Source organism: Zonotrichia albicollis, chromosome 19 (genome assembly GCF_047830755.1).
Source record: "Zonotrichia albicollis isolate bZonAlb1 chromosome 19, bZonAlb1.hap1, whole genome shotgun sequence".
NCBI lineage: Eukaryota > Metazoa > Chordata > Aves > Passeriformes > Passerellidae > Zonotrichia > Zonotrichia albicollis.
The window spans coordinates 10959289-10985134 of record NC_133837.1 but is presented as its reverse complement, the minus strand read 5'-3'; the positions used below and the strand labels follow the sequence as shown (position 1 = coordinate 10985134).

The window sequence follows — 25846 nt, the reverse complement described above, 5'->3', positions numbered from 1 at the left end:
ACAGCCTGGCTCCATCACAGCCACATCCCTGGGGTGTCACAGCCTGGCTCCATCAGAACCATCCCTGTGGTGTCACAGCCTGGCTCCATCAGAACCATCACATCCCTGGGGTGTCACAGCCTGGCTCCATCAGAGCCACATCCCTGTGGTGTCACAGCCTGGCCCCATCAGAGCCACATCCCTGTGGTGTCACAGCCTGGCTCCATCAGGACCATCACATCCCTGTGGTGTCACAGCCTGGCTCCATCAGAGCCATCACATCCCTGTGATGTCACAGCCTGGCCCCATCAGAGCCACCACATCCCTGGGGTGTCACAGCCTGGCTCCATCAGAGCCACATCCCTGAGGTGTCACAGCCTGGCTCCATCAGAGCCACATCCCTGTGGTGTCACAGCCTGGCTCCATCACAGCCACATCCCTGGGGTGTCACAGCCTGGCTCCATCAGAGCCACCACATCCCTGTGGTGTCACAGCCTGGCTCCATCAGAGCCACCACATCCCTGTGGTGTCACAGCCTGGCTCCATCAGAGCCACATCCCTGTGGTGTCACAGCCTGGCTCCATCAGAGCCACATCCCTGTGGTGTCACAGCCTGGCTCCATCACAGCCACATCCCTGGGGTGTCACAGCCTGGCTCCATCAGAGCCACCACATCCCTGTGGTGTCACAGCCTGGCTCCATCAGAGCCACCACATCCCTGTGGTGTCACAGCCTGGCTCCATCAGGACCATCCCTGTGGTGTCACAGCCTGGCTTCATCAGTGCCACATCCCTGTGGTGTCACAGCCTGGCTCCACCAGGTGAGCTCTGCAGGGCAGTCTGGAGGCAAGACCAGGTTTGATCTGCAGGTGTTCAAAGTGTTCCTGTGGATAGATTGCTCCATTTGCCCATTCCGAGCCACTTCAGATCTCATTCTGAAGCATCTGCTCCTCAGTATTGTTAGATTTATGATCTCTAATTAAATTATTGATCCAAAAATCCCTTTGCTTCTAAAAACAAAAAACCTGAAGGACTTGTAAATTATTTAATCCCCACACTGAAGAGCAGCTCCAGCCTTTGCCTTGCCTCCTTCCCAGCAGGAACTGCCCCTCACCAGCTCACCAGCTCTTTCCAGCTACCACCACAGATGAGAAAAAAACCCTTTTTTAAGGTATTAAGGGTGAAAAAAAAGTCAAGACAATATTAATTTGAAAAATATAAAATTTTAATAAAGGCTACATCTCTTAATTACAATAATTATTGTACCAAGTAATTTTTTTTTTAAATGAAACTCTTTATAATGCATAATTTACAGTATAAGTAGAACAAAATGCCATGGCAAAAGTCATGAGTACAGGACTTGTAATAAAAGGCATAAAATATATTTATACATAAACCCCTTAAACAAGCAAGGGAAAGCTTGAACCCTGAATATAGGGCGAAGCATGGTCTGTAACACCATGCAGGCACAGGTACTGTACTGATTAAATTTAAAAAACACTAGAGATAGTGTATTAATATTTCCACCATACATTTTCTACAATATATACAGACTTACACAAAGTAGCAATGGCAAACAGAATGCACAGATTAACTTAATCAACACAAAACCCAACTGTTGAAATGCAAGGTCTTTCTCGGGAAAGGCTCGTTCTGCCCCAAAAAACCCGACCCCACAGAGCTCCCAGAGCCTTCACCCACATCTCCTGTGGGTGTTCAAGGGGAGGCAGAGAAAAACCCAGCCAGAAATAAAAACCCAACCAAACGCCAGCACACGCGGACACACTCGCTCCACACCGAGCCGAACACGGCCGTGAAACACAAACAGTGCCAACACCCAACAGCTAAAAACCTTCAGCTCTGTGGAACCCACACAGGCTTTTCCAACCTTTTTAACCTCGAGCTGTGCTAAATATGGACATGGGAATGGGATGGCTCCTTGTACAGCCCTCCCAGGCTCGGGGTTTTGCTCTACCTTGGGCATCACTGAGAGCAGCAAGGCAAAATCCTCACCCCGCCAAAATCCATGGACAAAATAACCTGTTGCTGTTGTTGTTATATTGCAGCTAAATAGAGTTAATGTTTAAGACCTTTATTTCAAATTAGAGCAGCATAGATTAAAATGCACCGGTCTCTAGGTGAATGGATTTTTATTTTGGCTTTTATTATTATTATTATTACTATTATTATTAATATTATTTCTTTAGGAAAGTTTTATCTTCACTTGGAGAAATACTGGGCACGACCTCACTCCTTCCCTTCTCCCCTTTCAAATAAAAAACCAAAAAACCATCACGAATGTGCTCCAAATTCGTAAATTTTAGATAGTGGGAAAAACGTAAAAAAATAAAATACTCCTTCCTCCCCTCACCCCACTTCCCAGCCCCTCTCTTCTCCATTGTTAAAGCAGCATATCCAAAAACTGGACTTAGGGGAAAACAGACTGTTCAATAAATATCAATAAGGATTACTGTTAAGGTAAGCTATACACAGTTTCTCTTAGTCCATAGATTTCAGATCCCCAGGAAATCATATATTATGTATGGAAGTCTCTCACACACGGTCTGCATCTCCAATAGCCAACAGTGGTCATGTTTCTAATAAATAGTCCAGGGTTTTTATCATCTCAGTACCCAACTCATGAATAATAAATGCCATTCTTTTCCTCTAAGGCTAATTCAGCAAAGTCTTCACAGACTTCACTTTTTTTTTTTTTCTTCTTCATTGGTTTAAAACTTTTCCTTCAGAGTGGTTTTATTTTTTTTTTTCTTCCTCTTGCCTTGTCATCACTACTGTTGTGTGTCCAAAGATTTTCCTAGGTTGAGGAGCAGAGATGCCATCAATCAATCCTTTCCACCTTCCCGAGGATCCTCCCTTCGTACATGGGCAGGATGGTTTCGTCTTCCCAAACCTCCTCGAACACCGCCCCGCAGTCAAACTCGTCACTGGCCTTTTTGAAGTAGTATCTGTGGCAAAGAGAATTCAAAGACAGGTTAAAAACCAAATAAATCAAAAGGCTAAAAGGCAAAGGATGCTTTGTTTGTTCTTTTGGAAGGATGAGTTTCCAGTTTCTCCCTCCTGAGGATGCTCCTCCAGGAACACCTCTGGGGTGCTCGGGTCTGGTGGCTTGAAAGCATCCCTGGGGCAGCAGGGATGGGGTGGGATGGAAGGAGCAGGGCTGTGAATGCTCCTCAGGGGTGACAACAGCTTCTCCAGTGAGCAGATCACACACACCGGCAGTGGTACCCCCAGCCATGAAGAAAATTAGAAAGCGCCGTGATTTCTGGTCAAATATCTCATTTAAAAATAAATAAACAGGATTTCAAAGCCAAGCCTTCTCAAGGTTCCCCTCTCTCCCCACCTTCTTTCTTTCATGTGTTTTCTCGTTTCAAAGCTGAAGGCCAACATTAAAATTAGCAACTGTTATTAAAAGGATGGATGAAAAGCAAACCATCCCCAGCTTCCTGCAACGCCGGAGCTGAAACTCCGCAGGAAAAAACCCCCATGGACTTGGAACAACCGGGGGCAAGCTAAGGGACACAAACTCCTGCCTTGCTTCCTGAGGCTCAGGAGCACTGGGAGAGCTGGTCCAGCCCCTGGGCTGTGACACAGCGAGGTCAAGCAGCAGTGTCCTGCATTCCTGCTCTTTTGCTCCGGGTCGTTAGATCATGAAGCCAACGCTGCCGAGACAAAAAGCACCCCCACCCCTCCCGTGTCAAACACTAAGGACCCCTCTATTATCCTGAATTAGACCGTTCAGCTTCTTGATTAAAGGTTCCTTTTATCCCGTTTGGAGCTTTCTTCCTTCTAAGGCTGCTTAATTGCATATGCACAAATGAAGGGCTTCCATTCAGAGGGGTAGCATTTAGGGAGTCTGTCCGTCTGCCGCCCAACACCTCCTTGGAGATTCCTGCTTTCCCCTTGGAAAAGGGCTTTGCCATCTGATTGCCAGGGATGGAAAATATTCCAGCAGATGGGTTGCAAAGAAAAAAAAATCTATATATATTTAAAAAATTATATATATATATATATATATATATATATATATATATATATATATATAAAATTAACTCCTCCCCTGACAACTCGGATTAGCAGATATTTGTCAGGGAGAAAGGGGTTTGTAATTATGATTTTTTCTTCAGGATGGCAAAGGAGATCAAATGAAGCTCACTTCTACTACTAAAACTGGAAGAGCCACAGCAGGGCCTTGGAATCGGACATTTTTATTTAGTGACTTTTTTTATGATGGGTTTTTGAAATATCTCTTTATTTTTAGGGACATTAAAATTATTTTGGTGGGGGAATAAAAGATCCCTCTTTTCAGTCAATGAGATGAAACAACCTCTAATTAGCCCAGGTATGGTTAGGATGTATTTTTGTGAAGTCATTCCAAGCAGAATTGACACATGTTGGATCTTTAATGGCTCAGCAAGGAACAAACTTATTATTTGAGTCCTTCAGAGCCTGCACTCAGGGAAGTCAATGGCCCAACTCCCACCAACTTCCGTGCTGCAGGTCAAGGCCACAACTCTCCAGGACAGCAGCCTTGAAATAAACCCAAAAAACCCAAGGAAAGTCTGAATGAGTTACAAAGAACTTTCCCTTCCCTCTCCCCTGTCCAGATAACAGCCACTCTTCCCTAGAACTTCCTCCCCAAGCCCAAACCCCGGCTGTGTTTACAAAATTTTTATTTGAGAAAACACGCTATGACCTTTTACATAATTACAACCTTATTTCGCAGAGAAACGGGGAAAAATAAGAAAAGGAGGAGGCAAAGCAGAAAGAAAAAAAAAAAATCCACCCCCACAACATCTTCAAACAAGTCACTCTGCTCTTATTTGCTCAGCAATGGGCTTTCCATTGAAACATATTTTATGTGGCAAGCTTTGCTCCTTTTTTTTTTTTTTAATTTTATTTTTTGGGACATCTGGCACCAATCGAGGCACGCGGGCCCGGCCTCGCAGCTCTGTTTTGAACCACTGCCATCCCCAGATTACCCGACACCACCCACTTTTTTCTGTGCGTGTATGTTTGTTTTTTGTTAACGCCATCAGTATTAAATCACTGCTTAATTCCTTTTTTTTTTTTTTTTTAATTTTTGGGGTTTTTTTGGGGGGGGGATGGTTGGAAAGCCAAGGCAGCGCTTCCCCGGCGGGGCTCTGGCATCGCGGGAGCCCGAGGTACCCGCGCCTCGCAAACTGATCCAATCAATAAAGAATTTGGAGAGTGGAGCATTTCTGCATGTCTTTGTGCATTAAATGAAAGGCAAGGGCTTCAAAGACATGCTTATTAAATGTGCCTTAAAAAGAAATCAATGCCAGATGTGACCAAAGCAGCCTAGTTAGTGCCTCCCCTAACACACACGCCACTCCGGGCACTGCGGACCTCTCCCCTGAAGGTCACCCGCAGTTTCACTCAAAGTCCAGCCAAAAGTCAAAGCTTAGATCAAAATGATTCCCTGGAGGTACACACATTTGTGTAATTAGTTTCACCTTGTGTCTGTGCAAGATAAAATACTGGGCACGTACCCAAGTTCCTTTTATAAATTTCTGTATTGTCTTTACCCAGGTGTAAAGGGGTGAGATCTAAGCAAAACGTTGTTTCATCCTTGTCAGTCACTTAAAAACATTTTCTAAAGTAATTACAGTCCGACAAGGCACAAATAATTGCACCTGGAGGGGCTTTTGGGCCACAGAGGTTTCAGGAGCCTAGTCTTGCACTTGGGCATCACATGAAAAATGTCACAGAAAACCAATAAGCATTTTAAAAAGTTAGGATTTTTGGGAGGAATTGGGACAACACAGCCACTGGGCAGTGGCAGAGCAGTGGTGAGGCCAAGGAAATTGGTCTGCAGATGAGGAGGAGTACAGTGGGACAGGCTTTAGGGTGCCAGGAGCCCAGGGATTATCCTGCAGGGTGTCCAGGTTGGATGCACTTGCTGGTTGGTGCCATCCAATGGCAGCTGGGTGGGCTGCAAAGATGGTTTGGAGAGGAACTGGAATATTTCAGCCCTACTGTGCAAGAGCCCCTGGTTTGAACAGGTGGAATTTCCACACCTAGAGAGAGGCCAGTGATGGGGCAGCAAGCTGGGGACTCCTTGTACCAAACCAAAATGAACATTTGCAGGTTAAATCAGAGGCTGCCAGTTACAGGGCAGGACACCCAGCTCTCTGAAACACCACCAAATTCAGTGCAAAATAAAAAAATAATAGCTGGAATGTCCCTGTCCTGCTCACCCTGCAGGAGAAGTGGCCAACAGAGCATCCCAAGGGTGCCCAGACCCACTGGGAAAGGGCAGCCAAAAAGAGCCAGAGTGAAGATACTGAGCCAAGGCAGCAAAGTGAGCAGAGGAAGCAGCAAACTGGTTAAAATGGGAGGTGGGAGCTAGAAACCAGAGCAGCAGAAAGGTTTGTCGGTGTTTCTGAGGAGGAACTGGGTATTGCTGGTGGAGCTTTCCCTGCAGGAAAAGTTTTCCCTTTCTTCCCCTCAAATGAAGAGAAGAGGGAGCGAGCGCCATCCCCATGTCCCTCAGCAGCACCATCCCACCCATCACTGACCCCATTGATGGCCACAGCATTGCAAAAAATAATCAAAAATGAAATAGTTAAACAAAGCAGGAGCTGGCACCCAGGTGAGCCCTGACCCCAGTTTGGAATCTGAATCCCACTGCTCTGTGCCTAATCCACACTTCCCTGCTACTGAAGCTTTTTGGAGAAGGGCTGGAGCACAGGGAATGCAACTCAGGAAAGGCTGGGGAGGAAGGGAGGAGGTGGCCCTACAGCCAAGGCTCCTCTCTCCATCTCCACATTGCTCCTGCTTTGAGTGGGAATAGACCAAGAAGATCCACAGCCTCTGAAAATCCAAAGTGTCACTGCAGCAGCCCTGCAAAATATCTGCAAGTCTTCTGACTTGCTGTAACCCACTAAAGAACAAACAAATCACACATTCTTACCTGTAATTTCCCTTTTTGCTCAGCTGTTCTTTAAAGTGCCCAAGTGTCAGGCTCTGGGCCTTTAACATCCTCCTGTAGGGAATTTCTTCTCCGCAAAAAAAATAGGTGACAACCAGCTCACCAGACTGAGAGGTGTGAACAACTGGCAGTTTCTTTGGCTCTTTGTGACTGCAAAACAGAAAACACACGCAAAACCCTCAGGTTTTCCATTGAGAACAGGCTGTTTCACCTCACTCCAACCAGCAGTGGAGCTGGTGAATGCTGTCAGAAATGCCCTGAAAATCAGATATTCCTGTACTGTCTGGGAATTGGTTGGGATTTGTGTTTGCACAGCCCTTTGCTGGATTTCCACAGTGGGAATCACAGAATGGCTTGGGTTGGAAAGGACCTTAAATATCATCCAGTTTCAACCCCTTGTCATGAGCAGGGACACCTTCCACATCCCAGGCTGCTCCAAACCCTGTCCAGCCTGGATGTGGACACTCCAGGGATCCAGGGGCAGCCACAGCTGCTCTGGGCACCTGTGCCAGGGCCTGCCCACAATTCCTTCCTAATATCCAACCCAAATCCACCCTCCTTCACCTTGAAGCCATTCCCCCCCGGGATCATGGCATGGCAAAGGGGAAGCTGAGGGATGGAGGTTGGGCTCCCCAGAGAGCCCCAGCACTGCACCCCCAGGATTTTAAAGGCTTTTTTCATCTGCCTTCACATAAAACATCTCCCAAGCTTCCTCCTCATGCCCAAACCCACCTGCAACCACCAAATCCCCTGCCAGATGCTCCACCTCAAGCACCCAGGTAATCTTATTTTTCCCAGTGAGGATAAAATTAACTGGATTCTGCCATTTGCACCCAAGCAACGCTTCTTAAAGAATAATTAAAACAATATTACCCAGCAAAATGGCAACACTCCAGTGAATACCATGCAGGCAAATCTACAACTGCTTCTGAGGCAATGTACACTCGGCATGTCAAAAGGTCACAAAGTGTTAGTCCGCAGTAATTTAGTCTTCCTAATTTGTTCTAAGTCTTTGTAGAGTGGTTTCAGAAAAAAAGCTGCTAGCAAAGACAGCTGGTGGACTTAAGGTCAACCAATTAAAAATGAAAGGCTCTAGTCAGGTGGCTCAGTCTGGACTTCAAACATTACTCATTGCTTAAGATGAAGAGGGTAAGAAAGAAAACTTTAATTATTTAGGCCATTTTAGACCTCTCTGTAGCAGATTTCTTGTTAAAAGAACCATCCTGTAATTAGACTAATCCAATCTTTGTCCACTTTACAGGAATGCAAGTTAAAAAGAGCCGGAGACAAGATTTGAAAATGTTTTGTTCTTTCTTTAAGAAGAATGTTTGAAAGGGGAAATTTCAGATATAAGAATTTCCTCTCCTTTCAAAGAGCAATCCATTTAATGAAAATATAATTATGAGATATATATATATATATATTTATTTATTTATTTCCCTTTTCTGCACGTGCAATACTCACTCTTCTGTCGTTAGGCTTGCATTGCAGAAAGGGGAGCTGCCCCCCTGAATGGCAGCGGAGTGGTTTCGGTCCCTCTGCTGATTTGAGGTTGAACATCTGAAGTGGGGAGGGGAAAATCAAGTGGGGAAGAAGGAGGGGGAAAAAAAAAAAAGAGAAAAAACAACTTTAAGAAAAAAATTGTTGAAATACAATCTCCCTAATCGAAGTCTCCTGTGGGTCGTTAAGTTCGCTCTTTGTATCAAGCCTCACATGTTGTAAACAATCAAAGGAAAAATTAAAAATGCTGTGGGCTAATTTATCCTCCCGTACCCAAATGAACGATAACCAGTCCAATTCCCCACTTGGAATGTAGCTGGAGCCTGTCCCAGAGGAAAAACGGGCAAATTGCAGCCATCAAAAGAGTGGAAGTAATACCCTCGGATTGCAACTGTTTGTGCCGGTGCAGGGTGGGGCTGGAACAGAGGCTCATCCTCTGGGCTCGGCCAGGAGGCTGTCACACGTCCCCATGGCTGTCACACATCCCCATGGCTGTCACACGTCCCCATGGCTGTCACACGTCCCCATGGCTGTCACACGTCCCCATGGCTGTCACACGTCCCCATGGCTGTCCCCATGGCTGTCCCCATGGCTGTCCCCATGGCTGTTACACATCCCATGGCTGTCACACATCCCCATGGCTGTCACACATCCCCATGGCTGTCCCATGTCCCCATGGCCGTCCCTCTCAGGCAGGCAGGACACATCCCCGTGGCTGTCACAAGTCCCCATGGCTGTCACACATCCCCATGGCTGTCACACGTCCCCATGGCCATCCCTCTCAGGCAGGCAGGACACGTCCCCATGGCCGTCACACGTCCCCATGGCTGTCACACATCCCCATGGCTGTCACACGTCCCCATGGCTGTCCCATGCCCCTATGGCTGTCACACATCCCCATGGCTGTCACACGTCCCCATGGCTGTCACACGTCCCCATGGCTGTCCCATGCCCCTATGGCTGTCACACATCCCCATGGCTGTCCCCATGATTGTCACACATCCCCATGGCTGTCACATCCCCACGACTGTCACACATCCCATGGCCATCCCTCTGCCTGGACAGGCAGGTCACATCCCCATCCACCCTCAGCAAAGCTCCCCCAGCCCCATTTGTCCCCATGGTGGGACAGGGACCGTCCCTGCCCAGGCCGTACCGTGGCTTCTGCGGCTTGGAGACCTCGGCCAGGCGGCGGCACGCTTCCTCCAGCTGGGCCAGGGTGTTGGGGGGCGTCAGCGGGGGCATGGCGGGGTCCTGCACGAAGGGGTGGGCGGGCTGTGCCCCGCGGGGGTGGCTGCCCGTCCCCCAGGGGTGGTGGCGGCCGAGGGCCCCCTTGGCGCAGTCGGAGCTGTAGGCCTTCTTTGTGCTTTGTGTGCTTGGGGAAGGGAAGAAGTCGGGTTAGAAAAGCTGGAAAATATGACTTTAATAGCAGCTCCTATTCTGCTCGCTCCCTCTCAAAAGTCTGTCATAACATGAAAGGAGGTTTATTGCCAAAAACATGACATTTTTGTGGTTTTTCTGGTTCTGCGGAACAGCTTTTATATTAAACCGGAGGAGCAAAGAGTCTCATTTGTTTTTAGCGATTGTAAAAATAGACAGCCCATGTAATATATAAATATTTACCGGGAGCGATATTGCTGCAGACAGCTGCGTATTTACCTATGGGTCTTGTGCTTATTTTGTCTCTCGCTCTCCAGCATCCACTGCCAGACGTTCTGTGCCCGATCCGCTTCGCCCCCCGGGAGCTGCACCCCAGCAGGGCCGGGCAGCCCCCCGTCCCCAGGGGCCACGCTGTCCCCTCCTCCTCGGCCCGGCCTCTTCAGCAGCGTGCCCGTCCTGCTGGTGGCAAAAAGGGACACTCAGCCCCGTCCCCATCAACCACAGCAGGACGATGGGTGATGCCTGGGGTGGGTGCCGTGGAGATGCTGGTGACTTACCCGAAGGGCTCCAGCGGGGAGAGAGGGGGGTCAGTGTTTTTGGGGTGGCCCTTGCACTTGGGGTAGCAGTAGTAGTCGCCGCCCGCCGGGCAGCAGCACTGCACCCGCTGCGCCGCCTCGGCCTCGATCTGCTCCTTGCTCTTGGGCACGGTGTGGTGGTGGATGTAGTGGTGGTGGACGTGCTTGGTGGTCTGCTTGGTGGCGATGAAGCCCTTGCCCAGCAGGGCGCAGGCGGCCAGCGAGGCCGTGCCCGGCGGCAGCTTGCCCGCGGGCAGCCGGTCGGGCGAGCGGGCGCGGGGGCTGTGCCGGCCCACGCCGGGCGATTGGCACCCGGGGGTCTTCAGCACGCGGGACAGGTGCTCGTCCAGGATGGCCTGGGGGTCCTCCTCGTAGCTGCCCGAGGGCAGGAGCGACAGCGGGTGCTGCGGGTTGGCGGCGTCCCGGCCGCTCTGCAGGCTGGCAGGGAGCTCGGCGCCCTCCTTCTCCTCGTCCTGCCAGACAAGGATGGCAGGGAATGAATGGAAGGGGCCGGGAGCTGGCGAGGTGCATGCCGGGATGTCCCCCCAGGATGTTCCCCCGGGATGTTCCCCCGGGATGTCCCCCCGGGATGTCCCCCCGGGATGTCCCCCCGGGATGTTCCCCCGGGATGTCCCCCCGGGATGTCCCCCCTCCCACCGCCCCGCCGGCCGGGTGGCACGCGGAGCTCTGCGAGCACTAATCCTACCTCCTTGATCTGCTGCAGCCTCTCCTCCAGACAGTCCATGGTTTCCTGCTCCTGCTTCAGCTTCTCCAGCCGGGAAATGAGCTCGGCGGCGAAGGCGGCTGGCTCCACCGGGGTCATCTCCTTGGGAAGCCGGTGGGTCCTCTACAAGGAGCGGGGACAGAAGGCACAAGGCAATGTGTTTAGCGGGGCGCGGGCGCTTCGCCGCCGCGGCATCGCCGGCCCCGCCACGCTTGTTGTGTCTCCATGTTTGGATGAAAAGACGACCGCAACTAGGCATGGTCTGCTCTGGATTTTTATGAGCTAGTGCTGTGGCCTCATGGAGTGACATCCTCCCCACCAGCGTTTGCCTTCGGCAGGAGCAGTTGGTCGCACTCTGAGGAACCCCGCTTGTTCTCTCTGTAGTACAACCAGCCCATCAGTAGCTACTCTGAAGTAGAAAATCTTCAAAGACTGTTGTCAAACATCAAAAAAAAAAAAAAAAAAAAAAAAACCTCTGAGGTGGGAGGGAGAGAGACTTTAACTAAAGGAATAAAGTGAGTATAAACAGAAAGGAGTTGGAAATTAAAAAAAATAAGATGGGGGAGAAAAAGGGAAAGGAGGGAAAAAAAAAAAAAAAAAAAGAAGTCAAACGGTTGCAGATCAGAGAAGTGCTGGTAATTTATTTCCTGGCTACACACTGGGCACCTTTGAGGTAGTGTTGTCTCAACAGTGTCCTAGATCTCTTCCCCCCCCCTCCATCTCTTTGTACAGAAAATGAAGAAAGCTGCTGCAGGCTAGCGGTGCTACACTGCTGAGCTTGGCTGCCTCAAGCAGATCTATCAAGGGAAAAAGGGAACATCTCCAAATCAAGTGCAGAATATAAAAAGGCAAAACGCGAATTTCTGCCAAAAGAAGCAAACATGGCAGGAAAAGGGGAGGAAAGGGAAAAAAAAAAAAAAAGGAGGAAAAAGAAACCACCCACTTGACTCTGCCCTCCCTCCTGCCATCCCCACACACCCCACTCCTCGCCCCCACTCTCCCTCTTTCTCCCCCCCGAAAGCAGAAAGCTGAACTGCCAACTCTTTCACATACTACCCACCAGATGAGGTGGGGCCTCTCTCCGGCAACCACTTAGCTCCAGAAATGATGTGAGGGTAGAAAAAGGCCACTCTGCTGGAAATTGTCACTCTTACACAAGCTGGCTCTATTCAGTCCCTGATCAAAGCACTGCCTTACAGAGAAAGTCGATTTGCACGCCCTGGGACAAAATAATCTAATTTACAAGCTCAGGCTATAGAACTTTCTTTAGGAAGGAAGGGGAAAAAAATACCAAAAAGAAAAACCACATAAACCACCCCCCGACCTTCCACCAGAAATATCATCTATGACTTCTTGCTGCTTAAGACAGCAGAAAGAGGAATTTTAGCATATTAATCTCAAGACAAGATAAGTTTACACTTGTCTGTGTAAACAGTTTATTCACTGCAGGAATCGAGAGGCTGCGAGTCAACTGAATTAGCAAGTCAGCGAGTTAATTTTGAAGAGCAGGGCAGCACCGTGCATCAGATCCCTCAAAGCCAGGCAGGGATCTGCTGCCAGCACTGTCTTTTGGGAGAGAGCTCACCCCCAGCTCACACACCAGCTCTCACAGCCATGCACACGAGGCCAAGCACCACAGGAGTGTCAGGGTGGCAGCCAGAGCCAAGGCTCCCACTAGGCCCACTGGGATTGAACCAACAGGACAAGTTCAGTGCCCCTGGAAATTCCTCATTAGCAGCTGGTTTCAGGAAAGACCAAGATGTGACCATGCACAAGCAGGGTTTGGAATGATGCTGCGATGGTTCCTGCCCAACACCCAGCAGCAGCACCTCTCTCCTCTGGCATCACCCTGGGGTGGAAATGCTCTCCTCCCCTGCTCCCTTCCCTCCATGTGTGTTTGTCCCCAGCCCTAGCACTGCCCAAGGCCCACCCAGACCCTGCAGCTCCCTCCTGGACTCACCGGAAAATGAGGTAGAGAAACTTGACCGTTGGCCTTGACGCTGCGGTGCATCTCCCGCTGGAGCTGCTTCTTGCTCCCAATCCTGTACGGGGGGATCCCATCTCTGCACAGGGAAGAGAGGCCACGTCAGCTGGGGCTGTCCCCATGCCCTGAGACACCTCTCCATCCCCTCTGGAGCCACCCAGGCAGCCGCAGGGCCTTGTTCCAGAGGTGCTGAGCCCTCTGGATGACACCAAAGCCTCAAATATCCGGCGGTGTGGGAAGGGCCTGTGTCACCAAAGGATGCACATGGATGTGCAGCAATTAAGCAAAAGCTGAAGGCAACTCCACATGGGCAGACATCCAAAGATCCCATCAGCTTCACTTCCAAGGCCCTTCCAACACCATGTTTCTCTCATGACCTTTAATTTCAGTTTTTTCCCCATCCAATTACGCTCTCTAGGACCACAATGCTCCTCAAGCTTTGGGACACCCCATGAACTGCTGGCACAGTGGAAACAAGAAGAGCTGAGGACGGATGGCTGCTCCCCACCTCTAGTCCCATTTAAGATCCAGGATCACCAGGATTTCCCCTGCCCCAGGCTGGCCAGCACGGGACACCTCGGGGCATGAACATGGTCATGGACAGGACACTGCTGCCCACAGCCACCCCAGCTCCTGCCAGGAAGCCACGAGGAGACACCAGGCCAGGAGCTCCAGGCTCTCCAGTGGGAACAGCCCCCTGCATATCCCACTCCAGGCATTTTTACCCAGCCACACAAAAAATCACCCCAGAGAGGATGAAAGGGCCCTCCCCAGCCAGCGGGGCCAGCTGGAAGAGCACGCCTGGAGATCCTGAATGTCTCATTCCACCACTTCCCTCAGACTGCCTGGAGAGCCTTGATCTCTGGTGCTGTCCCTTTCATCCACCTGCCCCCACACCTGACTCATCTCCTGAGAGGAGAAAATAACTCCAGCCCAAGGAGGAGCAGACAGAGCTGGCCCCACGCTGCTGCCAGAGGAGCCAGCGTGGCACAGTGTCCCCAAGTGTCCCTGCATGTCCCCTCCCGTGGCCACACAGCACAACACCTTCCCACAGGCACCATGTCCCTCCCCTGCAGGAGGACAATCAGATGCCACTCTCAAAGCTCAAAGGAGGCGATGGCAGAACTTTGTGAAGATCTTGGCCAAACCTTTCAGCTGCCATTAATGAGCAAGACTAAGCTGCAAAGCCTGGAATGAAGGATCAGAGCAATCCCATCTTAATAAACTTGGAAAAATCTTTATAATAATAGCGAGCATGCTGGGAGGCGCTGGAGGCCACAAGGTGAGCACCTCCTCTACACACAGTTTTGAGCACATGTGACATGGGAAATGAAAGGAGCTGATTGTCCCCATGTCCCCACTGCACAACAGGGAGCTTTCTGGAGGAGCAGCCCAGCACAGAACAGCCAACACAGCCACTGGTGGCCACCAAGCACTTTTCCATTGCTCCATGAAGCATTTCTGCTCCACAAACCCATGGGGCAACGGGGTTTGGGGCACATGACATGTCTGAGTTTTGGTGGAGGATGGGAGAAAAGCAAAACTAAGGTGAAGACAAAACCACCTGCACCTTCAAAGATGAGTTTGTTAACTGGGGCCTCCTGAGACAAGGTCTCTTAGGGAAGCCCTTCAGCACAGGGAATGCCCAGTAACAGGCATTTCAAAGGAAAGTAAAAATGAGTATATGAAGCCATGGGATGAACCCCATCAACACACTCAGTGGGAAAGGAGGTGTCCTCTGTCCATGGAAGGCCAAGAGGCCGGATGGGGAGGGGCAGGGAAGCAGCTGAAGGGTTGTGTGTGCACCACAAGGATTCAGCCAGGCAGTCCTGCAGCCCCCTGCATCCCCCACCTCCCTCCAGCCCTGTAGGCTGTCCCCAACAGCTCTGGCCCCAACCCCTCTCCTTGTGGGGTATCCCCAAGTTCCCAGCTCCACAAGGATCATCTCTGCCCAAAGGGACAGTTCTGGGACAGGCCATGGGGCAGGAGTTGGACGTTTAGTCATAAAAGAGGAGGAGGAAAAGCAACACTGACCCAACAGCGTGGGTTCCTCACTTTAGGATTTGCCCTCATTGAGGTTGATACAAGAACTGCTCCTTCCCCCTAAAATTCCTCTGGTTACAGCAGAGAGCCCCACATCAAACCTCCAGCTCCCTGCTTCTGCCCTGGCAGAAGAGTTCTGCAACTTGTAACAACGTGCAGAATTTAAAAAAAAAAAGAATGAAAAAAACCCAGAGGTATTTCCATGATATCTGAAGGCTGTGGAGCAGCTTGGGAAAGCCAGCCTGCGGAATGGAAGGGACTTCAGCAGCCACTCTGCTGAGAGATGTCTAAACCCTTTCCTGGAAAACAGGGGAAAATGGACAAGGCCAGGGCTGAAGGGGTGACCAAGTGATCCCTGACTGCAGGAGGGACAGAGGGATGGAGCTGGAGCCACCAGCCACAGATAAGGGGGACAGGGGGAGCCCTGATGCTGCACAGATCCCCCAAGCAGGGCAAAGCACCTTGGAAATGAAAGGGCTGAACTTGGCCTGAGGCTTTGGGGCAGGCCAAAGGTTCAGCCTAGCTCTCCAGGTGCCACCTCTCCCCCTGCCCCTACAGCCAACACTTGCACTCACTCTCTTGGCTACTAAAAGCTGAAGAGCTCCAGAGTTGAGGCACTAAACAGTAGAGTTTAATTATAAACATTTCAGCCTAACCAGGCTGGGCCTAAGCCAATCTGTTTTCTGGGGGGGAAACACTAGTTTGAAGTCTTCTACCCAGTCAGCTGCCATTTAAGCTGAGCCAATTATCTTAGCCTTTTGACTCAGATGTGCCTGACCTAACCTGAATGTAGTTTTACTGCTGCTTTGAAATATCAGACTCATGCGCATATGCATTCACTCCCATCTTCATTTGGCAACGGCTCTGAAACAAGCCTCTGATCTTGCCAACATCAAAAGCCTGGTTTGTAAGATAAGGTAATATTTGAAGTTTGCTCAGCAGCATTCCCCTGTGTCCAAAGTAAATCCATAAATAAGATATAAGCAAATAAAAAAAAAATCCCCTTTCCTCCCACCCCCCCCCCCCAATCAAGAAATGGAAATAGAAATTTGCATGATGCTTTGTGGCTATTACAAAATATATAGGGGCAGAATGATCCCTCGGTTCTGGAATAAAATAAAAAAGGCAGATTACACATTATTTGGAGATTTCTCCTAATCCCAGTGCAGTTCAGACTTAGATTTATTTAAAAAAAAAAAAACAAACTCCAAACTCACTTTACTGCTATGTCTGACAGACTTTTCCAGAACAAGTTTTTCCTCTTCAGTTGATACCAATATGAGCCAAAAGAACTAATTTGCATTCAGGCTGCTGGAACAGAACAAGGCCTCCTGTTCCAGGGGGATAAAACCTGACAGGGCTGAGCACCTGGGCTCAGCCAGGGTGGCTCTGTGCCCCTCCAGATGCCAAAATCCCAAAATCCCAGCACCCAAAATCCCAGCTGCTCTGGAGATGCTGGCAGCAGCCTTCCTCCTCTGCAAAGGAAGTTTTACACCAGCCTGAACTTTAGGCCCAGCCTCCAGAAGTGCCAGTTTAACTCTTCTCCTAGCTGCAGAATAGCACAGTGTGCCTGCTGCCAGCTCCAGGGCTGGAAAGTGGTCAGGGTAGGAAATTGCCCCTCTGCCACCTGGAATCTACCCCTCTGCCACCCCAGGAAGGAAATCTGCCCCTCTGCCACCCCTGGGCAGGAAACTGTCCTTGTGCCACCCCCAGGAGGGAATTCTGCCCCTCTGCCACCTGGAATCTGCCACCCCTGGGCTGGAAATCTGCCCCTCAGCCACACCAGGGCAGGAATTCTGCCCCTCTGCCACCCCTGGGCTCTGGGCAGGAATCTGCCCCTCTGCAACCCTGGGCAGGAAATCTGCCCCTGTGCCACCCCAGGGAGGAAATCTACCCCTCTGTCACCGGGAAATCTGCCCTTCTTCCACTCCCAGGCAGGAATTGTGCCCTTGTGCCACCCCCGGGCAGGAATTGTGCCTCTCTGCCACCCCTGGGCAGGAACTGTGCCTCTCTGCCACCCCTGGGCAGGAATTGTGCCCCTGTGCCACCCCCGGGCTCCCTGCAGCCCCCCAGCCTGGAGCTGCAGGCAGTTTAATCAGCCAAGCTTCCCCAAACTCTCACAGCCTGCACAGGGCCATTGTTACAGCAGGAAAAAACAGGCAGCTCCTTTCAGGGCTGCTTTATGGGGAGCTCCTATTCACTTGTTCAAGCAAATTTCAAAGCGGGCTGCTGCCCTCTCATCCCCGCTAAGCTCCCCTGGACTAACAATGGGCTGAAAGCGATTCAGTTAAGCCTTTCATCCACCATGCACTTTATTTCTCACTCAGTGCTCTCATCTGTATAAGGCCTACAATTGGCATTGCTGTGAAGAGAGGGTATAATCCTAGCCCTGTGAATCCCAAGTGACCCTACACTGGTCCAGAAATGACTAACCCAATGAATGCTCTGTTGACACATGATCACATACAACCAGAGCCAGTAAGAAGAAATAAAGAAGTCACCCTATGATTCAGCTCTTTTATTTAATGCCAATATTGTTCAATAAGGGAATCTGCTGGGACAACAAACTATTTTTTTCCCGTAATATCAGTTCAAAACACACATGTGCCTTTAAAAAAAATTTTTTAAAGGGTTTTTTGTTTATGCATCGAGGATTTTTGGTAAATCCTGTTTTCCCTTGTGCATCTTCACGCATGTTGACTTCAAAAACCCAGCATGAAAATCTCTCTGAGGAGCACACAGGGACCACTGGACATGTCTGACAGAGACACTGGGGAAGTTTCAAGATGAAAAACCAGCAATGCAGCACTCTGTTTACAGGTGGGCACTTCTAGAGCACTGAAGTGAACACCATGAATCACAAACAGCAACATGTGCCTTCTGCTAAGCTAAAGAAAATGGTCCTTAGGAGCACTAAGTGAGCCTCACTGTCCCTTCCAGAGAAACAAAAGCACCATTTCTGTCCTGCTGGGGAAAGCAAACTGACAGTCAAACCCTGCTTCTCAGCAGCTAGGAGAAAACAGAGCCTGCAATTCCTGAGCTCAGCCACAGCATCATCTCCCATGCCTGTATGCTCCTGAAACACCCACACCTGATGCAGGCAGCTCCTTCCAAATGGCTCTTTGAAGACTGCCCCAGCCACACTAGATGAGCAGCTATTTGCCCCTTCAGGTCAGTGGCCCTATTAATGTACATTCTGACACTAATGACGAACGTTAATTACAGAAAGTACTTCCTACAGGAAGTAATCTCCTCTTTGATGACTGATAACTAGTTAAGGAAGCCTGGCCTTAAGACAAAGGCTCAGGGAGATTCATTCACTCCTTGGGTTAGTCAGGCAGCACCATGAGGCAGGGCAGAACACGTTTGCTCAGCTGCAGTTGCAAAATGGCAAGAGAGGGATTCGTTATTTCCCTGTATCCCATACCTGCGGCGACGGCGCGAGGGGGAGAGAGAGGGAGGCTGCCATGCCCTGGTTGGGGCACACACTCCTTTGGGTGATGCCCATCGCTCCCCCAAGCCCCACAGAGGTGATTCACAGCTGTCCCATCCCCAGTGTGGCCAGCAGCAGCAGGTACTCACACGCTGCTGTCCGTCATTGACATGGAGTCGTCCGTCAGGGCATCGCTGGAGATTTCGCTGTCGTTGGCGCTGGTGGCCGGCGCGAAGACATAGCCCGAGTTCACGTGGTAGGGGTTAACAGGGTCGTTCCTCTTGAAGGACCTGGCACGGGCAGGACAGGAACACAGTTACCACACAGCCCTGGGCTCGGGGACAGCGCCATCCTTGTGGTGGAACCAGACTCAACCTCTGCAGAGCCAACCAACCACGCGCTGCTCAGACTCAGCCAGCACACTGCCTAAACCAGGATGCTGAGTCTAAACACACCCAAAGCACAACCTTAAACACTTTTAGCATCTTCTAGAGTGCTCTGGAAAATCCCAAAGCTTCTTTTGATACCCTGAAAACTCAGTCCTTGAGGCTTGATACTGCACTGCTGAGGTCAGCAGGAGTTCTGCTGTTGGCACCAGCAGGGAAAAGTCCAAGAAGTTCACAGCTCGAGTCCCACTGAAAGGCACAAGGAACCAGCCAGCAATGCTTACTTCTACTCTGAAGACAAGGGTTAGGATCCCTTTGGAAACAGAAATTTTTGGTATCTCTGAACCAGGAGAACTGCCTGGAACTACAGACCCCCACGTGTCAGAGGCACAGGGCAGGGCTGAGATCTCCTGTCCCAGGCCTGGCCTCACAAAGACAGATGCACTGTAAAAACACAGGCACTGTAAAAACACACACCAAAAAGGCACAGCTTTTAGGAGAACCCACTACTGTTTTATGGCAGAGAGTTGGGTGGGAAAGAGCAGGATGGATGGAAGATGTGAGGACAGGCCAGCACATTGTATTAACAGGCACGTGAGTTACTGACCCCAACACCTCCTCACCCACAAAAGCAAATCCGAAGCCCAGCCTGGGTGTTTGAGGTGAGCACTCAGGAGCAGCTCTGTGAAGGATCCACAGGCAGTGACAGAGGCTGTGATGGAGCAGGGCCAGGTCACCAAGGCAGGGTCACTGCATGGGAGCCCCCCGGGCATCCCCTGCCTCCACCACCCCAGCCAGGATCAATATACACATCCTGGCAGGTGATAAGGGGATTATGCAGGGAGGTTTGGAAGCTGCATGTTAAGGTGCACATTTTGTTCCTCTTCCAGGGCAAGATGGGGTTGTTAAGCTTCTGCCTTTGTATATCAAAGCAAAAGGCCTTGTCATCTGATAAGGACTGCTGATTTTAATAATTAGGGCCACTTACCCACGACTTGGGGGCCTAAGGAATGTGCCAGCAGGCTCGGCAGGTTTTTTTTAATGGCCTTTCCATCTCCCTGCCCCCCTGGGGCTGGAGGGACCAGCTGGGTTGAAGTGACAGCAACATCCTCCCTCTGCGCCCTCTCAATCTCCATCCTCATCCCTGCGCCCCATCACCCCATCCCTCCTCCCCCAGCACCAAAAGCACGAGCCTCAGCAAGGTTTAAGTTTTTAAAAAATAAGGGGAAAGGGAACAAAGTAGAAAAAAGGAGGGGGAAGGCTGGTGGGGAAGATGGGCCTCTCTGGTATGAGCAGTGTGGGGCTGGCTGCAGGCAGGTATTCAGCCCAGCCGGGGCTGCATTCCTTTCCAAGGAGGCCAAGGCATTTCTGATGGGGAGATCAAGATGTTAAAAAATATATATCTGGGAAGAAGAAATAGGGGGAAAAAACGAGATAGTAAGGAATGCCACAGGAAAGAAGTTAAATCTTCAAAGACAAATTAATTCCACATGTGGGTGAAAGCAAACTTATCCTGCTGCTACTACAACAAAGTCCCTCTAAAAGCCATGGAGTTTGCTGCTCAGGATCAGGGGGATGAGCAGTCCCAGAGACCCTTCCTAGGGGCTGGTGGGTTTTTGGGTCAATGTGTAAGGGATGCAGCTCTCCCCATTCTTTGGTTTGAAACCATCTCAGGTCTGAGAGTGCATCTGAGGACCACGAGGCTCAGGATGCCCCAGGAGGCTCAGGATGCCCAGGATGCCCAGGATGCTCCCCAGCACAGCCCCAGCACCTTGCTGGGAGGTGTCTGTCACCCCTGTCACACCCAGGGCTGGATTTGCCACGCTGTTCTCACAGGAGCATCCTGCAGAGGCTGAGCTGGGGGCGGAGGCAGCAGCGCTGTGGGCATGGCACAGGAGAGGGAGGTGTGTCCAAAAATAGAATTAGAGAAAGTGGCTGGAACTAACTCATCCTCCCAGCAGCACTGCAGCATCACTCACCTACCAACACCTCGTGGACAAGGAAACAAATAATAACCCCTAAAGCTGACACAGTTTAAAGTCCTCATCCGGCTCCACATCCAACATCGCCCCACAGAAATCTCCCCATCCTTTCAGAAAACCAGCAGGAGCAGTTTTGCTACATTTAATGTTTTCGGACTTTTTTTCCTCCCAATTTTAATTTGACCACCTTACTCCAGTAATTGCACCCAGATGCATCAAGTTGCCTGCAAGGGTTTTAAATTCCAGGGAGAGTGGTGGTCCCCTGCCACAGATGCTGCACACACAAACACAGCCCAGCTCCAAACTCAATATGCAAAGTGTTTTCAGCTGTCAGGTAGCAGTTGCTCTGGAGCTTCAAGGAGAATGTCTGATGTTTCTCAGCCTATTCTTGTCTTGATGCAATGACACACAGCATGTAACTCTCTCTCTCTCTGCTATGTTAAGCAATGGCCATATCAGAGGTATTATAATGCCATGAAAATTTCAGAGGGGCTCCTGGTCATAGCCCCTGTTATGAGGGTGCAAAATGAGAGTGTGGGGGGTGTGGTTTTTTTTTATTGTCAGGTTGCTTTTAGAAATAAAAGCACTTGGGCAGGTCAAACCAGACTTATACAGAGAGAGAGAAACTGTATAAGGAGCAGTTGGAGGCAGCACTGAATCTCATTAAGTATTTTCTTGGGACAAACATCACTGGGCAACCATGGCTTTAAAAACATTTTTAAAAAACGGCAAAAAAACCCACACATGCACAAACCTGAATTAAAAAAAAAGTATATTTTAACACAACTATGTTAATCACAGCTTCCACGCTCTAATTGTAGAACACTGCTTGGAGCATAGCTTTACAATGGCATCATTTACTTTGATAATTGAAGCCAAACTTGGTTCCAATAACTTCACACACAAGGAGCTGCACCAGCGGGCCCTTTCAAAGGCCAGGAAGCACTGGGAGCAGGCAGAAGGCCATCTGCAAGCCCCAGCAAGGCCAGGCCCGCTGATGCTGGAGCCTAATGGGAGGCAGATGAGCCCACCTTGGGCTGAGCAAAGCCGCGTTACCCCGGCGGCACAGCAAAGGCAGAGGAGCTCTCTGTGTACACAAAGTCGTGCGTGATAAATTTAGACGCGCATATAAATAATAGCTGGAATTCCTGGAGCATGGGGCCAGGTCCAGCACAGCAGCCTGGGGAGGCCAGTTTTAACCACAGCACAGCCCAGAGGGGAGGGGAGTCGCCTGGCAGGACAAGAGGGAGGTCCTGCTTTCAAAATATTCCCTCTGTCAGGGCTCCACACACACAGGCAGCAGTTTGCAAGCGCCTGCTCCGCAGCCAGGTGCAAACCCTGTGTTTTCACTTGACTTCTCCTGTTCCTGTCCATCACCAGCACTGGGGCCAAACAAAGTCTCTCAGCTTGTCTGCTTCCTGCTGTCTCCCGATTGCTGTGGGTTTGGCCGTGGTTCCTGCCCTGGGATTTCCAGGTGGTCTCCCCTGCAAACACCAGGCTGGCCTGGCACTGCTGGGCTGCCCAGTCAGGTGGGCTCAGCTGGGATAATCACATTGAAACCCACCGGAGTGAATGGCCAGAGCCTGAACAGCCCTTCAAAACCAGAGCATGCTGAGCAGAAATTCCTTAATTCCAACACACACATGAGGGAGGTGTGGTTTGGCCACTCACCAGGAAAGACTTTGTGCGAGCTTCAGCTCCAATCCTAGCCGCGATCCTAAATGCTGAGTGATGAGAGATAACCCATCCATATGCTCATCAGCTCCCAGCACATGCACGCACAAGTGGCTTCACAAATGGGAGGAACTGAGCAGCATCTCAGCTTGACCTCCCCTCTCTCTGCATTGAGATCTCCTGGCCCCGTGGAGAGCAAAAGCTCCTGGAAATTCAACAGAAGGTGATCAAAGCAAAACGCACTACCTAATGTCCTAGGAGGGTAGATCTGACATGTGAGGAGCAAGCTGCATTAATCCCTGGACAAAAAAGAAAAGAGTGGGGGGGGGGGGGGGAAGGAAAGGAAAAAAAGCCCAGCACTAATCAGGCAAGCAGCCACGGCACTGCAAGAGCTCTCCTGGACAAGGCACATGTGGGTTTAGCAGGGCCTGCAGCTCTGGTAGAACATACAGCCAAGCCCTTCCAGCTCTGAATCCCAACAAAGGCTCAGAGATAAAAGCATCAAACATCCCCCTCCTGGAAAGCCAGCGAAGGGCAGCAGTTCAAACCAAGTTCTGGAGAACAGCAGATGCTCAGGCAGAAAGGCTCAGGCACGAGATGAGCATCCCAAAGCCCAAGCCCTGCACAGAGCAGCTGCCAGCACTGCCCCCCTGCAGCCCCGAGGCAGGAGGGGTCCGGGATGCAGAGCATCCCTGCTGTCCCCACCCCAGCATCCCTGCTGTCCCCACCCCAGCATCCCTGCTGACCTCACCCCAGCATCCCTGCTGTCCCCATGCCCAGAGCATACGGGCTGTCCCCATGCCCAGAGCATCTCTGCTGTCCCCACCCCAGCATCCCTGCTGACCTCACCCCAGCATCCCTGTTGTCCCCACCCCAGCATCCCTGCTGTCCCCATGCCCAGAGCATCCAGGCTGTCCCTGCTGTCCCCATGCCCAGCATCCCTGCTGTCCCCATGCCCAGCATCCCTGCTGTCCCCACGCCCAGAGCATCCCTGCTGTCCCCACGCCCAGAGCATCCCTGCTGTCCCCATGCCCAGAGCATCCCTGCCGTCCCCACAGCCAGCACCTCCATCCCGCCCCGCTGGCAGGACAGCCTCGGGCACAGCAGACCCCAAAGAGGCTCCGGAGCCCCCTCCGGGGCAGGGGGGACCCTGCCAGCGCCCCACGGCCCCGGCAAGGCCGGCACAGCTGGAAGCTCTCCGGGGGCAGCAGAGCAGCGCTCCAGCAAAGCCTCCCCGGGAGAAGGCTGGTGCCCTTTGATGTCCATGAATCACAGCCACACTCACAAAATTCCTGTAAACGAGATGTCAAACACTCACCATACCAACCCCCAGGCTGCCGGGCCGGCGGAGGAGAGCGCACATCTGCAGCAGAGCCCTCTCCTCTCAGCCCTGATTCAACAATCCACATTTATGGCAAGGGTGGGGAGAGGAAAGAATACATTTTCAGAGGATTATACAACTCATCATTTGCTCATCAGAGTCTCTTCTTTCCCATCCCCCCCCTGCACTTGGAGATGGCTCTTGCTTTCCTCACCCTCGCACAGCTGTGCCATCAACAATTCCAACAAAAGAGAAGGCTCTGGCAATGCAGATGCAGCCCAGGAGCAGGGCACAAGGACAGCCTGTCACCACACAGCGTCCCCACATCCCCCTGGGGACAGCCACCTCTTCAGCAGCCTAACCCTGAGCTCACGGCCAACGTGAGAGCACCAAACACCGACCAAAGATCTGTTACAGCACACCTGGAATGCCTCTGCCACCTTAAACACTCAAATTTCAGGTATCCTCCTGTATGCACTGGCTCAAAGCCACCTGAGATGGCTCTGACATGACACAGACACCCCACGCCATGGAGAAGTTGCACATCACACACACACAGAGTCAAAATAAAAGCAGATTCTGCCCAAGTTGCAGAGTTTGATGCAGTCAGTGCACACATTTCCTCCTCCACGACCGCACAATTGCTTCCCACATAACCAACATCGTTAAACACCGGTTGATGGTGGAGTTGGGGAACTGGTAGGTTACATTATTCATGTGTCTCTGTGATCCACTCCACTACTGCTCTTAATAGGTTTGAAAGTTGAACCAATAATTAACGCATGTCCGGAGGACATAGTTGCTATGAAGTTTTTGATCTATAAAAGAACTGAAAGAGCCAATAGGGCTTCAGAGCACAGGATCTTGTTTTCCTCTGTAGAGGGGGAAAAACCCCCACACTCAGACAACACCCCACAAATTCCAGTGTCTGGAGGTGTGGGGAAGCAGCTGTGCTCCCAGCCCTTCAGGAAGCCCTGCCTCCCCTCCATTCCCACCCCAACAGCCTTCTGAAAAGCACTCTCAAAGTCCCTAAAGTTAAAACAAAGCACAATTTCCAGGGGTTCCCTTACCTGTATCCGTTCTCGATCGTTTCCGTGGCTCTGACATTCGCTGTAACCCTCAACGTCTTGCTGGATAGTCCAACTACCGAAGGCAAGATTTTGTTTTTGAAGTCTGCACAGCTCCATTCCTCTTCTTCATTCAAGGTCGGGAGATAGCCACAGACAACTTTTAAGCTCCCCAGTCCATTGCTGTTGATGTAAGCGGGATTCTCTCCTCCACTCCGTACATATTCGAGGTATATATCAGAAGTTAAAAACATCTGGTAAGCATTTTCCTCCATCACAGTCTGAATCTCAGTCTGTGCCTGATCAAACATGATGGAATCTATCTGCTGCTTCTTGATGCTGTCCCTTATGTAGGTCTTGGTAGCAGGTTTGAGCTGCTTGGAGACGATGCTGTTGTTCTCGATGTACCTTTTGTAAATAGCTTTGGCTACTCGCAAAGTTTTGGTATCCTTAAGGTCCATCTGCCTGAAGCCATTGCAGGCAAACCAAAAGTCTAAGGTATCCACACATTTTTCCCTTTCCAGAAAGGTCCGAAAAAGATAGGCACCATCTTGATCTCCCAAGAGGGAATGCAAGGATTTGGTCCATCTGGCCAGGGGGGAGTCCGGGGACGCGCTGCCCTCGGGCTCCCCGAGCCCGTTCTCGTTCCTCCGCGGGGCAGGAGGCACCGGCATGGCCTTGAAGCTTTGGCTTTTGGCGAGGAACGAGCTGGCGAGTTGCGGGCATGGTGCTTCTCCTTCCTCCCCCGGGACAGGGGGTCGGGGGGCGTCTTCCCTGAAGCTGCTGCTGGGGTCCGGGAGGTGGGCGAGGAGCACGGCGCTGCTCAT

General features: G+C 50.9%; 1 protein-coding gene across 2 annotated transcripts; it reads right to left on the bottom strand.

The window, feature by feature from the left end:
* Nucleotides 1-1184: 1184 nt before the first annotated feature.
* Nucleotides 1185-25846, bottom strand: AXIN2 (axin 2). Of its 2 annotated transcripts, none has more exons than XM_005494912.4 (10): nt 25023-25846; nt 18739-18879; nt 13090-13192; nt 11112-11252; nt 10388-10878; nt 10110-10289; nt 9607-9825; nt 8415-8510; nt 6933-7100; nt 1185-2943 (listed from the first exon to the last, which is right to left on the bottom strand). In XM_005494912.4, exons 1-10 carry the CDS (start codon nt 25844-25846, stop codon nt 2817-2819), a joined length of 2490 nt encoding a protein of 829 aa, XP_005494969.2. In that variant the 3' UTR covers nt 1185-2816. The 2 variants fall into 2 exon arrangements, with proteins under 2 accessions (XP_005494969.2, XP_026653730.2); XM_026797929.2 differs by having other exon boundaries at nt 10110-10286.

Excerpts from the sequence above, each read along its gene's own strand:
- AXIN2 (XM_005494912.4), bottom strand. The coding sequence starts at position 25,846 with ATGAGCAGCGCCGTGCTCCTCGCCCACCTCCCGGACCCCAGCAGCAGC. Across the intron at positions 18,880-25,022 it reads ACGATCGAGAACGGATACAG|GTCCTTCAAGAGGAACGACC; the intron begins GTAAGGGAACCC and ends TGCCCGTGCCAG. Across the intron at positions 7,101-8,414 it reads GCAAGCCTAACGACAGAAGA|TCACAAAGAGCCAAAGAAAC; the intron begins GTGAGTATTGCA and ends TCTGTTTTGCAG.